The sequence below is a fragment of the Abrus precatorius genome, unplaced genomic scaffold, assembly GCF_003935025.1.
Source record: "Abrus precatorius isolate BTA unplaced genomic scaffold, Abrus_2018 Scaffold7, whole genome shotgun sequence".
Taxonomy (NCBI): Eukaryota; Viridiplantae; Streptophyta; class Magnoliopsida; order Fabales; family Fabaceae; genus Abrus; species Abrus precatorius.
This window is the reverse complement of record NW_020874417.1, coordinates 25,897,438-25,913,392: the sequence shown is the minus strand read 5'-3', so window position 1 is coordinate 25,913,392 and position 15,955 is coordinate 25,897,438. Positions and strand designations below refer to the sequence as shown.

Below are 15,955 nucleotides of genomic sequence, written 5' to 3'. Positions count from 1 at the left end.
TAACGATTGATTTTAAAATAAAATTATTCAATAAAATATTATTTAACAATATTATTAATATAACTTGCGTGTAATTTATTTTTTCTTCATACATGTATACGACTTTATATTAGTAAAAAAAAAATTGCGATGTATATTTATTATTAAATGAACTTTTTAAAATAAAAAATATATTATATAACTTTTTAAATTTAATAAAATTTAAAAAGTAAATACTTTTATTATGATAATTAATATTTATTGTAATAAATAAAATTATATTAAAGATGTTAATTTTTAAGTAAAAAAATTAAATTGCACGTATTAAATTAAAATTAAAATTAAATATTAAATGCAAGAAAGTTTATGTAACATAGTTAAAAATATAATGACTATTAATTAAAAACACTTTCATTTCATTTAAGATAACTTATACATATTCTACAATATTTTACCGTTGCAGTTAAATGATGGTGTACTTCTTTTATTTATATTTTAAAATTAATAACATGTACTTTACATATATGAACGTAGAGATAAGGTACAATTCTATTTTTTTTATAAAGTTTTAGATTAAGTGATTTTAAAATATTTTAAATTTATTATTTTATATTAATTACTTTGCATGAACACGATGAAAAGGAGAATAAACTCCTAAAAATATTATTTATTGAGTTCTTAAAAGATTGTTTTAAAATTTTTACTCACAAATTATATGTAAAAATTAATTTTAAGCATCGTTATAATAATATTTAAAAAAAAAACATTAAAACAACTGTAGTATTTTTAAAAGCACATATTTTGATTATTTTGTATATCATTTGTCTGTTTTCTTACAATTAAATATTAACAAAATATTTTATACAAATTGGGTTTATAAAGAATAAATCCATTAGCAAGTTCAACATTTTTAAAAGTTACATGTTAACAAATCTTGACATATTATATTTCTAAAATCAAAGCAATACAAACGATATATTTTAAATTATTTATTATTATTATTATTATTATTATTATTATTATTATATAGAAGAATATAATAAGGGAAGAAGAAAAGATGGTTAATAAAAAAATCACCTATATTCAGAAACTTAAAAGCATAGAGTTAAGAGAATTTTGGAAGATATATAAAATCTCTCTTTATCTCTTCTAAAATTTCTTAAACAAAAATTTTTATTAAATAATCATTTTTTTTTCTCTCTTTGTCTCCTTTCTTCCAAAAACTAACTTTCCAACGGAGTATATAGTGTCAAGCTATCATTTTAAAATAGTTTCTATACTTAAAAAAGTTATTTTAGTCCCTATATAAATATATTTTTTATATTTTAGTCCATATCATTATAACAACATTAATAATGGAATGGACCAACACATAACAAAATACCCATATAGGGAATGAAGCATAAGTTTTTTTTAAGTATAAGGTTTGTAAGTTCATTCTTAAGTATAGAAATAAATTCATAAACATGTAAAATATAGAAATTAAGGAATAGGATCTATTGACACTAGGTGTAAGTCTAAAAGACTTTTAAACTTACACTAAATTCCAATCGTACAATCAAATAATCTAACAGTTGAAAAGTTACCTGAAAAATATGTAAAAAAATAATAATAAAAAGAGTTAAATTTTCAACTGTTAGATTATTTGATTTGTATGGTTGGAATTTGGTGTAAGTCTTTTAGACTTACACCTGATGTCAATGGATCCTATCATAGAAATCAAATATATATTTAACCAATTATAATTTTAAAAGAATAAAACAATCTAAACTTAGTTGAGAAAATACATGTATTATAACTCGATCTTATTTTTATAGCACTTGATTCTTCACCATAGTTCTAAAAACTAGACCTGCCAGTTCGATTAGTCCCACTAAGAATTGGCTTGGTTGACCCTTTATAAATAATACTTCAAGAATTAGCCTTTGAACTACTAAATTGGCCTTGAATCAATAAAATTAGTCAGAATTGGATGAGTTTTATATAAATTGGTTCTATTAGGGTGAGTGTTGGTTGAATTCATAAGTAAGAACCTATAATTAATGTAAATCGATAATAGTAATAGTATGGATTGATTCCAACTATAAAAATTTTAAAAATAATAAGTGAAGATTTAAGTAAAAAAAAAACTTATATGGTAACTAAGGACTCACATCCACATAAGAGATGAAAAATATATATGTTAAAGAAAGTTATAGAATTCACTATTTGAAACAAGAAAATAGAAACAAAAGTCACAAAGCTAGAGTTACATAGGTAAGAGATGAAGTCACATAGGAAGTAGGAAGTTGTAGAGGCAAGAGAAGAAATAAAAAAAGAAGAAGGAAGAGCCTAGATCACAAAGGTAAAAGGCTAAGAGCAGCAACATAGAATTGCGTAATAGACTTTCAATGTAGTGAAACTAGGGTTAAGTGAAAGTTTAAATGAAACATGGGCCTGGACTTTTGTTTTTTGTCAATGGCCTTGGCTAGTATTTAAAATATAAATAAATATAAATGGTAAGGTTAGGTACTAGAGATTTAAGAAAATTAAATTCATGTTTGATCATTTTCAACCATCTAAAAATGACATTTTTAAATTTATTTTACTCAATGTTCGAATTGACCTATGAGTTGTGCATTTTTTGTTGTTTGGTCAGTACTAGTTTAACAAAGTTGAATTTTTATATTTTTTTCTTCATATTTAGTACATTAACCTTCTTTTTTGCTAATTAAATTGATTTAGACCACTTTTGTTATGTAGTATTTAGGTTATAACTTGGACTCTAGATCTCATTTTATGAATCTACAACTCTAATGAATAAATAGAAGGTTGAATCCTAATGTTTTAAATCATAATTGGGCTTAAATTGGCAAAGAAAAGAGATAAATGCAGACAAGTGTGCAATTTTTGGGGCTATATCTCGATCCACAAATATTTAATTGGATTCATTCAAATGATATTTGAAAGCTAACACCTTAAGCTTTGATGACCATGAAGCCAAATGGATGCAAATTTTGGACTGAAATAAAGGAGCAAGTTACAAATTTATTCTAGGAAATAAGTGGTTATCATTTAATATATCTCTTTCCTTAAAGAATGATATCTTTTCAAATTTTAAATTTGGTGTAATCTAATTATTTATCATTATGAGTAAGACTTTTAGGATTTTTATTATCTTCTATTTTTAAATTGTGAACCTATTATATGAAGATCTTAATCTTCCTGTTTGTTTATTCACTAAAGGGAATAATTGGGAATGTGATAGACTAAATGTTATGCTTTATGTGAAGGTTTGTCAATAATATATTGCTCAGATCAACCCCCTATTATGGATAAAGGTCATGATTTATTCTTTTGGCACCCTAATAATAATAGGATGTTTTCTATTAAGTCAGCTTATTAGATGATCATTGTTAAGTCTTAGCCAACTAATCCATCCTATGATATTTTTAACTTTGGGTGGAATTGGAATGGTTTCCCTACCATAAAATTCTTTTTGTAGAAATTAGCTAATGGTAAACTGTTCGCTAATGAAGAAAGGTTCAGGAGAGAAATGACTGATAACCCAACTTGTCCTAGATGTGGTGAGGCCATGGAAACCATCATGTATGTCATTAGAGATTATTTTTATGCTAATACTGTTTGAAATTTGTTTATTTTACCTAGCTAAAATGTTCCTTTTTTCAACTATAGTTTGTCTAACCGGTTGAGATTGAATCTTTCTACTTCTAGTTTTAGTAAATTGCATGGATGCAATAGACTTTTTGGTGTGATTGTGTGGTATATTTGGAAGGATAGGAATGCTTTTATTTTTCAAAGTTGCTTTATCCAGTCAAATATCCTAGTTAAGAAAATAAACTCTGATTTGGCTTCTATTCTTTTAGTTGTAGGAATAGTATCAAATCCATCTCTAGCTTGATCTCTAATCAATACTAATTAAAATGGATTTTTCCAAGCTTTGGTTAGGTCAAGCTCAATGTCGACAGGGTTGTTTTCAACTTCTCACAATCAGCAGCATGTGGAGGCCTTGCCAGGGATATCCGTGGTCAATTTTTAGCTAGCTTCTCTTATGTTATTGAATTATGTCCACCTATTATTTTTTAACTAAGGGCTATTTTGTTAGGGGTTCAGTTGCTCTTAAAGAAGGACTTCCAAAGTGTGTGCATTAAAAGTGGCTCCAAAAAATCAATCTCTCTCATTGTTAAGTTTTAAGAGATATCTCATCCTTATTTTCTCTTGATTAGTAAGATTAGGGACTTGTTAAAAGTTTTTCTTTTGTCAAATTTACTCGTGTTTGTAGAAAAGCTAATAGATGTGCTGATAAGCTAACTAAAATAAGTTTAGAAGAGTTTAAGCCAAATAATATTTTTGAGAAACCCATCATCTTTACTTCGTCTTTTAAGTCTTGATACTATTAGTAGCTGGATTCCTAGAGGAATCCCTTAGTCTTTTTTTTTTTTCTCTGTTGCTAGGCTCTTAGCCCCCTTGATTGCTAAAAAAAATAAATACATATACAACAGACAAATTTAGTTTTCTTTTTATTTCTTCTTCCCTATTCTCTAACCATTGGATTTTCACGTTTTTCCCTCTATTAAAGAATAGTTTTCATTATTTAATTCAAGGATCAAGGAAACACAACATTGTTGAGAATCGGTTTGTAATATTTGTTCTCAATTTAGATTTTCTCCTCTTCTCTCTCATCTATTTAATTTTATGAATTAAAAGTATTTGTTATAATACTATTTGAGTTCAATTAAAGTGTATTTTGAGTCAATTTTTAGGAAATTAGGAAAAATTAACACATTTTGATTAAATTGTAGAGGTTTCTGAAATTTAATTGATTTTGTATTAATCAAATGTATGAAAGTTTTCATGTGATCACTTGATTTAGATTGATGTTTCATTTAAATTCAAGTTTTAATCATTGAATTAAAGTATTATTAATTTTTAGAGAGATATTTTGCATGTTTGTTTGTATTGATTTTATTTTCTTATTTAGCTGTAACTCGACCATTGTTTTGAAAGATACAAATGTTGAAAAAGTTTGTGACTTGTTCTGCAAAAAATAAACCCAACTGAACTTTGAATGAGCATCCAGTGTCCAGGTACCAAGTGTCTTCAATTAGAAAATTGGAATTATTTGTAGAAGTTAGCATGAACTTATGTTTTCTTATTTCCTTCATAAGTAGTACCAGTTGAGTTTGAATTCAGATCTTTCAAGTCCTTTAAACATATACCAATAGTGATAGGCATTATGGCCAGTCTTGCCATACAACTGATATTGTATTTTTGTATCTATTCCAGCAAAGTTATGAGAAGAAGATTTAGTTAATCTTCCTCTTTCACGATTTTTCCCTTTGAATATCTTCCTCGGTTTTGAGATTGGAAACCCCTTTATCCTTGATGCTGCTGCACCAAATTTTCTTGTAGAGGAGTTGAATCGCGATTCTTGTGCTTCTCAATTCTTGCCTTCTAATGCATCAAGATCGCTTCGATGATAGCCACCGTGTAGAGATCTGACCTGGTGATACAAGATGTGATCATGGTGTCGTATTCCTCTGATCATCCATCAAAAATCACATTGATGTGATCTTCAATGCTCAGAGGCGCACTTATGGCGGCTAGGGTTTTGACTAATTGCTTGATCTGAACCAAATAATCGGTGATGTTGCCAGTCTTTTGATGTTGCGCAATTGAATTCACAATTGCTTTGTTTTACGAGGAAAAATAAACCTTCAAGATTTCCCACACTTGATAGGTTCAACTGCAACCAATCACACAAACTTTAAATTGGATATCCATGGATTCAAGCATCGAAGAATACAAAAGATTGTCCTTATGTTTGAAATTCTCAAATGTAGGGTTGAGTATTCCTTTTGCTTCATCTTCTTTGCTTAGAAATTTTGATAGAATTTGATTGGCTCCAAGAAGATGCTTTCGCAGATGATGCCCTTTGATTGTAGATTCTACATGTTGCATCCAAGTCAAATAATTGTCTTCTATGAGCTTGGATGAAATCATAGATGAAAAGTTTGAAGACAAAGTTTTATGTTGCGGAAGCCATTGATGTTGATGGATTGTTTGACTAATATGATAGGATACACAATGAGAGAGAAAGATTGTGAATCAGAGAAAAGATTGAAATGAATAAATCCTTTTTTATGTTAGAAGAGAACCTCAAGATAGTATTTATACATGAGTGTGATAAAATATAACTCTAATTACTTTAAAACTAATCCCAATAGAATTATAACAAACTATCTAATTAAAGGTTAATTGACACTTAATCTATTTTATAGATGTATCCTTATCAATTCTCCTAACCTTCTATGTCTTATGCCTTAATTTCCTTCCCTCTATCTTCCTCGACAAATATGACACTGTTACGATCAAGTCTCCACACAAATACGCACACAACACATGAAACAACATCACCATAGAGCCTGCGTTTTCGCAACTTCTAACCATCCTAAAATATTAAGTAGTTCAATCTCTAGTTGAGAGAATAACAACAACAACCGCAAGAGTGACGTTCACATGTTGTGTCAAAGAGTTGACAAATTTGTTGAGAGAAGTCCTAACTTGATGGGAATTATAAAGGGAAAGAGAGAGATGAAGGACACATACAAATTTTTATTTTTATTTTTACAAATATCAACTTTTATATAATAAAATATTAAAATAAATAATAGTTGATAATAAAAATTAATTTTAAATATTTTAAAATATTAAAAATTAAATCTTAAAAAAAAATTTAAAGATTAATTTTAAAGTGCACTATTTTTATAAAAATAAAAAATATAATTAAACTTTCTTTTTAAGAAAAAGACGCATGTTTATAAAAGTTTTTTTTTTATCTTATTCCTTATTTTATAAAACAATTTTTTAACCAAATGTTAATTACATTTTAACAGTTTTTATTTATAGATGCATTATTACATATTAAGCAAATTATTCATTAATTTATTTATTATATTACATATAATTACAAAAATATTACATTGACCTCATAATAATATTACAGATATAAATATAATAAAATATGACATATATTAGATAAAATAATAGTAATATTTTTTTCCCTTTAAGGGAGAATACTGATCATAAAGATGGGTCAACGGAGAATCACAAGGAATGAAAGAGAAAAATTAATATAGCTTATTACATTCTGACCGTGTGTTTTACAACTTTAAGAATTCAGTAATCTTATAAGAACATACTCAAATGTTCTTGTCATTAGAAATTGCACAATTAACATTAAAGTTATAACTTATAAACATTTAAAATAATAGTATTGGATATCTTACTAAAATATATAGGTTATAAGAAAAAGAACGAGAAAAAATAAGAAAGAAAAAGAATAAAGAGAAAATAAAAAATAATTTATTTTAATTAAGATAAAGTGAAAAGGAAAATTGAAACTTCACTCCCTTGATTAATTTGATTAACTAGAAAGATAAAAGAAGAAAACTAATTAAGTAATTATTTACTAAAAATATCAACACTTTGAATTTTAAATTCTATAAATTTTTATGCAATTTTAATTATTGAAAAACATATAAAAATACGTAATTTTAGTTCCTTGACAACAATTTAAAATCACGTGTTTTTATTAAAATTAAATAAATTTTCTATAAAGATTAAAATAATAAACAAGAATGCTTTTAAGAATTAATTAGTTAATTAATTAAAAAATGATAAATTTTCCTTTAAGGGAACTTCAGACATGACGTGAGAAAGAGACAAGGACAAAATGGAAAATAGCAAAGCGAAAGTTGACTATCACAGTATTGGAACAAGACTTAAAGGGTCTTCTTTTAGAAATTAGGTTGAGATGATCGAAAATTACAAAAAAATAAAATATATTAACAATATTTTTAGTAATTTGTTCTTTTTTATAATTTTTAATTAATGTATTGATTAATATTTAACTATACAAAATATGAAAAAATTATTTTTGTCCTCTAAAATCACAAGCATATGTAATTACAGTTGTAAAAAAAGGTGAATATGAATACCATTTTTTTTATTTATAAAAAGGGGTGTCAGTCATGCATGAATTATTGTTCGTCCGCAGACGAGAAAGGGTATCTTTCAGATGGAAATAGAGAGAGAGAGAGTCCCGTTTGAATTCGGCACAGATAAAAATTATAATAAAAAGTTGTTTGCATTTGAACGTAGTTAATATTCTATAATAAAAATATTTATTTATTTTTCATTTGCCATTGTTAAATAGTGGTAGCAGTAGTGTGATACATGGATGGAGGGGGAATGTGAGAAAGTTATGGGTGTTTGTTCGTGGCAGAGAAAATGAGGAGAGTAGTGTTCTTCTGACATGAGATGACTAATGTCCAAGAGCGCTTCAATGCATAAATGGGTGTGGGAAGAACCTGCGTGTGGCTTTTTTTTGTCACATTAGCTTGTCAGATACTATTATTATTTCCCCTTCTCCGACAGGTGTTTACATAAATGACTCTAGTGAGAGGGAAAGAGAGAGCTTGTGCATGCATTTTATCTACAATTTTATATGCAAAATGTTTGTACTCACTCATGGAGTGTCTATACATATTTTAGGAGATACCAAATTTTAAAGTAAAAATAATAAATGTAATAAATAACATAATGTCATCAAAAAGAATAAATAAAAATAAAATATGTTAAAAAAATACAGTTAAAATATTTATATATCATAGTTGTTATTACGTAGTGTTCAAGGTGGCAAATAGCTCTGAGCAATATAAGACGTTTCAATGTTAGGCCATGTAACTATAGATTATTGTTATGATCTTCGACGAATACCTTTCCATGCCTAGCTAAGTGAAAAGGTAATTGATTTCAGCAATTTATATTCAAATTTTCATAATCTTGTGGTACGAAATTATTTTGATAAATGATGCAAGGAACAGGCTTGATGATTATTGACTGTTCTCCGTGTGTCTGTGATTTTCCTCTTGTAATATTAATTTTTATTTTATAGTGCAATTTAACTAAAAGTCATGTTAATAAAAAAATATAATTATTATTTATTTTTTATAAACTAAAATAATTGTAGCTTCCTCTTAATGTCAAACAAATTAATAGGCCGTATATTATTTCTTTAGTATAGATTATATATTGATTTCTACATATAGAAAATCTGTATTTGTAAATTACACATAAAAGAACTATCAATATTAGTATTAACAAGAATGGTATATTTTTGAGAATTTATTTTTTTATTAAATTTAATAACATCATATAATTTATATAACTGACTTTTTAATAAGATAAGACTTATATTATTGCTGTTGTTGTAATAATGTGAATGAAAAATAGCCTGGAATTTATATTCACACAAATAAGGATTTAAATCATATCTTCGTTAATTAAAAAATGATTTAAGGAAAGAATTCCTACCATATATCATCATGGGAAAAACTCATTTAAAGTTCATAAATAAAAATGTTTATATTACTAAATTTATTTAAACCAAATACATTGAAATTGACTTATAAAAAATCAATTATCACTGTACTTATTTACATACTCTAAAGTAAGTTTAATTATTTGTTTATAATCAAATAATGTTAGATATCAAATTAAATAAAATAATACTTTTAAAATATTGTTAATGTATATTTATTGTATTTTTAAATATATTTTTAACAAAGATATTTGTATGTAAAAATTATATTTGTTAAATAAAAATAAAAATAATTAATTTTTAATAAAATGATTATTATCAATTACTTAAACTAAATCTTAAAATTTGAATGTAACAAAAATGAAAAAATATATATATAGAGAGAACCTTTTATTTTTTTTTTGTTTTTATCACAAAACAAGGTGTTAATTAAGTTTCTACTTATGTTTATTATTATTTTAATTTTTTTTATATATAAACTATTTTTACTATTAATATGATTATTAAAACTATTTCAGTTAAAATTTATTTAAAATAATAATAATAATAAATATTTAAAAGTGGGAATAGATACATCCCTCCACGTCCACCTTCTCAGCTCTTGAAGCAATTTCCAATTCAAAGATCCCAAAGTACCTTAGAATAAGAGGCGTCTCATTGATTAATTTATTGTGAGCGTGTAGGTGCGTATCAGGAAGAAGAAAGAGAAATTAAATATCAAAGTTTGTGCACTATAAATGCTTTCTCTTCTCTACAACTATAAGATAATGATTTTCATATAGAAATTTGACCTTTCTTCTTCTTCTTCCCTCACATAACTATGGCCTCCTGCCACTAGTCGCACTTCTACTTCATGCACACAAACTGTTACTACTTCCCTATATATACATTTTTACATATAAAGTTGGAGGCTAGCCATCTCTTTCACTATCAGAGTCATATATCATAGATGGCGTCAATGAACTGGTTGGATTTTTCGCTCTCCCCTCAAGAACTTCCACCACAACCTCCTAGTAATGAAGATCGCTCTCAAACGATGACCCCTCACCACGCCTTCAACTCTCACGGAATCTCAGCCTCTGATGTTTCTGCCCAATGCTTTGATCTCACTTCACACTCCACTACTCATCACTCTCTCAACCTCCCTCCTTTTGGCTTGTTTGAAGACAACACTCATCATACCCCTCTAGGTTCCATTTCTTCCTCCACAAAATCACAACTTTTCATTATTCACCAATAAAGAACATGAAAAAAAAAATGCATATACAATTACATGTCTCAGTCCCTTTTTTCTTTTGCTACTTATACTCTATGCTTCATGTTTGGTTAGCTAGAACTGATACAAATGTAATAAACTTTGTGATTAATCTCACTAAATTAAAGGGTCACTTTTTTTCTTTCTTTTTGATAGATTGGAACACAAAGGGTTTGGGAAGCAACACGGAGGATAACTACAACAGCCAAAACTTGCTATTGGGCACTTCCACTTCATGCAGCAGTGACCGAAACGTAGACAGCAACCAACAACACCCAAAACTCGAAAACTTTCTCGGTCAACACTCTTTGGGCGAACACGACTTTATGTTCCCAAACTCTTCACTTAAACTTCCTCCTCAGCCGTCGGAAAAACCGGCAACCTGCGGTGACGGTAGTCCCAAAAATAGTAGCTCTATTGGGTTGTCTATGATAAAGACATGGCTGAGGAACCAAACGACAGAATCAGATTCTGTTCCTGCGGCAAACACATCCCTTTCCATGAGTACTACAGTGTCACAGTCAAGCACGTTAGCATTGCCCCTTCTAACGGCAAGTGTGGATGGAGAGAGTTCCTCTTCGGATAGTAAGCAACAGCAAGATAATAACCAAACCGTAGCTATTGTTGAGAATGTGCCTAGAAAATCTGTTGACACATTTGGACAGAGAACATCTATATACCGTGGTGTAACCAGGTTTAATTTTCAATTTTAGTTAATTTCGAAACATATTTATATATGAGCCGTTGAAAGCATTAATTTCATTTCTTTGTTGCTGCTCATTTTTTCTTCTTTTTAATTAATTTCGGTTGCTAAATTATTGCGTTAATCTAATGTGAGATGATTAATTTAGGGTTTGTTGATTTTGAAGGCATAGGTGGACGGGTAGATATGAAGCTCATTTGTGGGACAATAGTTGTAGAAGAGAGGGGCAAACTCGCAAAGGAAAGCAAGGTGCGATCTACCATGCGTTCTCTTAATTTTCTGATTAATTGCCAAGATCTTTGTCTCCCTTATCCTCTATATTTATTATTTATTATTATTGTTATTATTATCTGAAATCCACTAGTGACTATTAACCTGTGTTCTTTTCCCCTTGCATCCCTGATCTCTCTTCAATGGGGCATCGTCTTCGTCAACATTCTTGTTTTTGCAGTTTACTTGGGTGAGTAGAAAAAACGAAGGCACGATTTTCAATTATAATTAGTGTAGTTGTTTTTTCGTTTTTGCACTCCCCAGATAGGCTTTCATCGTTGTTTTTGTTTTGAAGGCATCGTTTCCACGCAAAAGAGAAATTTTAAGATGTGGTCAAGGAATGGATCATTAAACAAATGAGAAAATTTCGATATCCACTTCTATTTTCAGTACATTAAATAAAGGACATCGTATTAACATTTGCGCATGTTTATAAAAAGGAAATATATAGATCACATAAACTTTTCTCTTCATGTAAAATTTTGCGTTGAAAAATTCCGTTTAACATTTCTAGTATATTTGCAGGAGGTTATGATAAAGAAGAAAAGGCAGCTAGAGCTTATGATTTGGCAGCACTGAAATACTGGGGAACGACAACAACAACAAATTTTCCAGTAAGTTGCTCATTTTCCTCTCTCTCGCATGCTTATTATCAGTAGTATTACATTACAGGCAATGTTGGCATTAGAAAAAACATACAACAATGCTGAACAATGAATCATTTCCATATAGCAGTTATTACTGGGATCACAAAATGTAAATTGGCATCAAAGATGTACAATAAAAATAGTACTTTTTATGAAAAATATAATATTTGACGTTATTAATGTATTAATTTTTGTATTTTTAATAAAATTATAAATTATGTATAAATTTTATCTTTATCCCAATGTACATGTATTTTGTCACTCGACTGGGAATAAGTTTCCTCATTTCATGGGATGTGTCTGCGTCAAAGGAAAAAAATTAGATTATCTGTCTTGGAAGTTAGAATACAAACCATGCACATGCTTACTGATTCTGGTGCTTCTAACATTGGATCCTTTATCTTCGTCAACAATCAATGAATTGTAGATTAGCCAATATGAAAAGGAGTTAGAAGAAATGAAGCACATGACAAGGCAAGAGTACGTCGCGTCACTGAGAAGGTATTTACAAATGCCACTCCCAATCTGCATATAATATGCTTAATAGTAAGTAAAGATGGATATGAACTTGATTTTTTAATACATGCTTAAATTATGTTGAGGCAGGAAGAGCAGTGGATTCTCTCGCGGTGCATCCATTTATCGAGGAGTAACGAGGTACTGTTGACTAACCATTGAATAAATATTTCGTGTATGTAACTGATCATTGGGGTTTCTTTTATAAATTGTTTCATTTTTTATTAAGTGAAATTAACTAGTCGTCACCTAACTATTCATTTGGTAAAATAGCATGACTTTTATCGAGGTTCTGATTAAGATAGTAAGATTTTTGTTTTTGGCGATTAGGTATATGCAGATCATTTGTCCTGAAAACTACTCCTATGCAAAAGAATTGTGAAAGAATGCAATCTATTAAGATAAAACCTAGATTATATTCTTTTTATTATTCAATTAGATAATGATATATGTTAATCTTTCAACATTAAATAACATTTATTAAGAATATATTGCAGTATCTTTTTTAAAAAATTACATGTAATTTGATTGGAGAATTTAATAACCAGAATATAAAAATCTTGATCTAAATTTTGTCTTATTAAATAAAGTAACAAACCCACCATATTAATATATCTTCGGCTTCTGTTTATTGTGCTTTTTTTATTTGAAAGCTCATTGTTTAGTAGTGCTTTTTGCTGTCGCTGTGGTGTGTATTTTTTAGTAATTGCATACAATATTTAAATTATGCATAGCCATATGCACCCCTTGGTTTTGATAAGGGAGTTGCTTACACGGTGCATATAAACCAAATATTAGATTTTCTTATATTATTTTACCGGTGTAATATATTGCAGGCATCACCAACATGGTAGGTGGCAAGCTAGGATTGGAAGAGTTGCAGGCAACAAAGATCTCTACTTGGGAACTTTCAGTAAGATTTCCTAGGCTTTTTCTTATATAACTTTCATATGCATACGAATTATACAATACATTTCTCTATGGGTTGTGATATCTTTATAATTTCATTATCAAATGGTGGTAATATACTAGCTAGAAACTATTTTCTTTACATCAAACATATCAGCTGCAAAATATAAATAGCTTTAACACTTTGTACTTAGGGTAATGGACTAGGTCAGCAATTAACTATTTTAGTCATATCTAAGTTAACGCTTTAGTAATGAATAATGATACTAGAATAAATTAGGAAAAAGAATTACTAATGTTAAATTGAAGAATGTTGGTCAATGTTTCTAGCAGTTCTTGTAATTATTGCTCTAAAAATAATGGTGCATAATTAATGTAGTTTGCCCGAAGAATTCATGAACCACCTGTGGTACCTTAATTAATTATATTTGCAGGCACACAAGAAGAGGCGGCAGAGGCATATGATATTGCAGCCATCAAATTCCGAGGACTGAAGGCAGTTACAAACTTCGACATGAGCAGATACGACGTTAGGAGCATCCTTGAGAGCAGCAATTTACCCATTGGTGGCGCTGCCAAACGTTTGAAGGATGTTGACCAGGTCGATCTCACCATCATACGTGCACAAACCTCAAACGTAGATTCCAACATTAATATTTATGGTGCAACACACCATGCTTGGCCTGCATCTCTTGCATTCCTCCAATCTCAACCATATACTAGCCATTTGAATTGCACATATGGACACAAACTTTGGTGCAAGCAAGAACAAGATTCCGATGTTCCTCAAACTTTTCATGATATTCATCAACTCCAATTAGGGAACACCCACAATTTCTTTCAGTCCAATGTCATGAGCATTGATTCTGCTTCTGTCGATAATAATAGCTCTGCTGCATCTAACTCTATCGTTTATGGGGATGGTTACGCGATTCCCATGGCTACTTCTACGTTCATTCAAGAAGATGATGTTAATCAAAATAATAGAAGCAGTGGTTTTGGAGATAATGATGTGAAGACGTTTGGTTACGAAAATGTGTTCACATCTATCAGTACAACCGATCCTTATCATGCAAGGAACTTGTGTTTTCTTTCGCACCAAACATCTGCAGATAAGGGTAGTGCATATGAAGCATGCAATAGCTGGGTGCCAACTACGATTCCAACACTTTCACCAAGGACTACCAATATGGCTCTCGTTCCCGGAGCTTCGTCGTTCACATTGTTGAACGAATAGTTTGAAATTTGAAAGAAGAATCATCTTAATTAAGGCGCATGAAATTAAGATGATGTATATACATTTACTGGCTTCCAAATTTTGAGTTTTCATTCTTCTTTTTCATCTCTTACGTGCTGGATCCATATTTTATAAGCGTATAGTCTAGCCTCACTTGTAGTCATAGCAGATCATCACGTTGCTATGAATTTTGGGAATTAACTACAGATACCGCTTAGCATTGGGGAGTTTTATTATAAAACAAGGCTTGGAGGTTTTGGAAAAATACTATTCAAATTAAGAGGACGTTGTTTTCAAGTTTGTTGATAGATCGTATAATTATACTAGCTATTTTCATGTTTAATTTCCTTTAAACATAAAAACAAGCACTCTCGTACGTAAGCAAGGCGTTACAAAAACATTCACTGTAGAGATAAAATGATAGTTTGAACTTAAAAAATATGATTCCTCCTCTCGTGGAAAAAATAATATTGAGAGAAACTTCTTAAAAGATTGATGTTAAGGAAAAATTTAATAATTTAAGTACCACAATATAGTTTGAACTTTCTTGGTCAATCTACTTTCTAGATTAATTTTAAAAATTGACTCTAAATTTTCTAATCAATTATTATAATTATATAGTTTATCTTTCAAAGTACACCTTTCATTTTGGAAATACAAAATAATCAAATACATTTAACATTTTGTCTATAGGTTTAGGTATTGGCGTGAAAAATTATTTATGTACTATCATACTTCATGAGTTGAAAAAACAAAAAATTTTCCCTTTCATGATCGTTTGTTTTGAGAGTTGTTTTTAATTAGTCTCTTACAGATAGTCAATTAATAATCAATAAAAACAGGGTCGAACGAGGTTATTTTAGAAATAATTATAGTTAGAGTAATTCTGTTTCAAAAAATTTTAAAGTTATTAAATTTTATTAATTTAATTATAGAATAATATTATATTAATATATTGACTATGTATACATAATTAAAATAAATAAGATATTTATAAATTTATGATTTTATGGTTAATTTTTTATATTTTAAAAAAATATACATTTAAATAAAT

The 15,955-nt window shown here is 28.7% G+C and overlaps 1 protein-coding gene across 1 annotated transcript; it reads left to right on the top strand.

Moving 5' to 3' along the window:
* Positions 1-10,313: 10,313 nt before the first annotated feature.
* LOC113873259 (AP2-like ethylene-responsive transcription factor BBM) lies at positions 10,314-14,901 on the top strand. Its single transcript, XM_027511308.1, has 9 exons — positions 10,314-10,554; positions 10,776-11,313; positions 11,489-11,571; positions 11,774-11,782; positions 12,118-12,206; positions 12,667-12,740; positions 12,846-12,896; positions 13,592-13,668; positions 14,099-14,901. The coding sequence occupies exons 1-9, from the start codon at positions 10,314-10,316 to the stop codon at positions 14,899-14,901; spliced, it is 1,965 nt and encodes a 654-aa protein (XP_027367109.1).
* Positions 14,902-15,955: the final 1,054 nt, after the last annotated feature.

What these genes read in the sequence shown, in the direction of transcription:
- LOC113873259 (XM_027511308.1), top strand. Translation starts at nt 10,314, where the DNA reads ATGGCGTCAATGAACTGGTTGGATTTTTCGCTCTCCCCTCAAGAACTT. An exon ending in CACTCATCATACCCCTCTAG is followed by an intron (nt 10,555 to 10,775) that starts GTTCCATTTCTT and finishes TCTTTTTGATAG; the next exon opens with ATTGGAACACAAAGGGTTTG. An exon ending in TCTCTACTTGGGAACTTTCA is followed by an intron (nt 13,669 to 14,098) that starts GTAAGATTTCCT and finishes TTATATTTGCAG; the next exon opens with GCACACAAGAAGAGGCGGCA.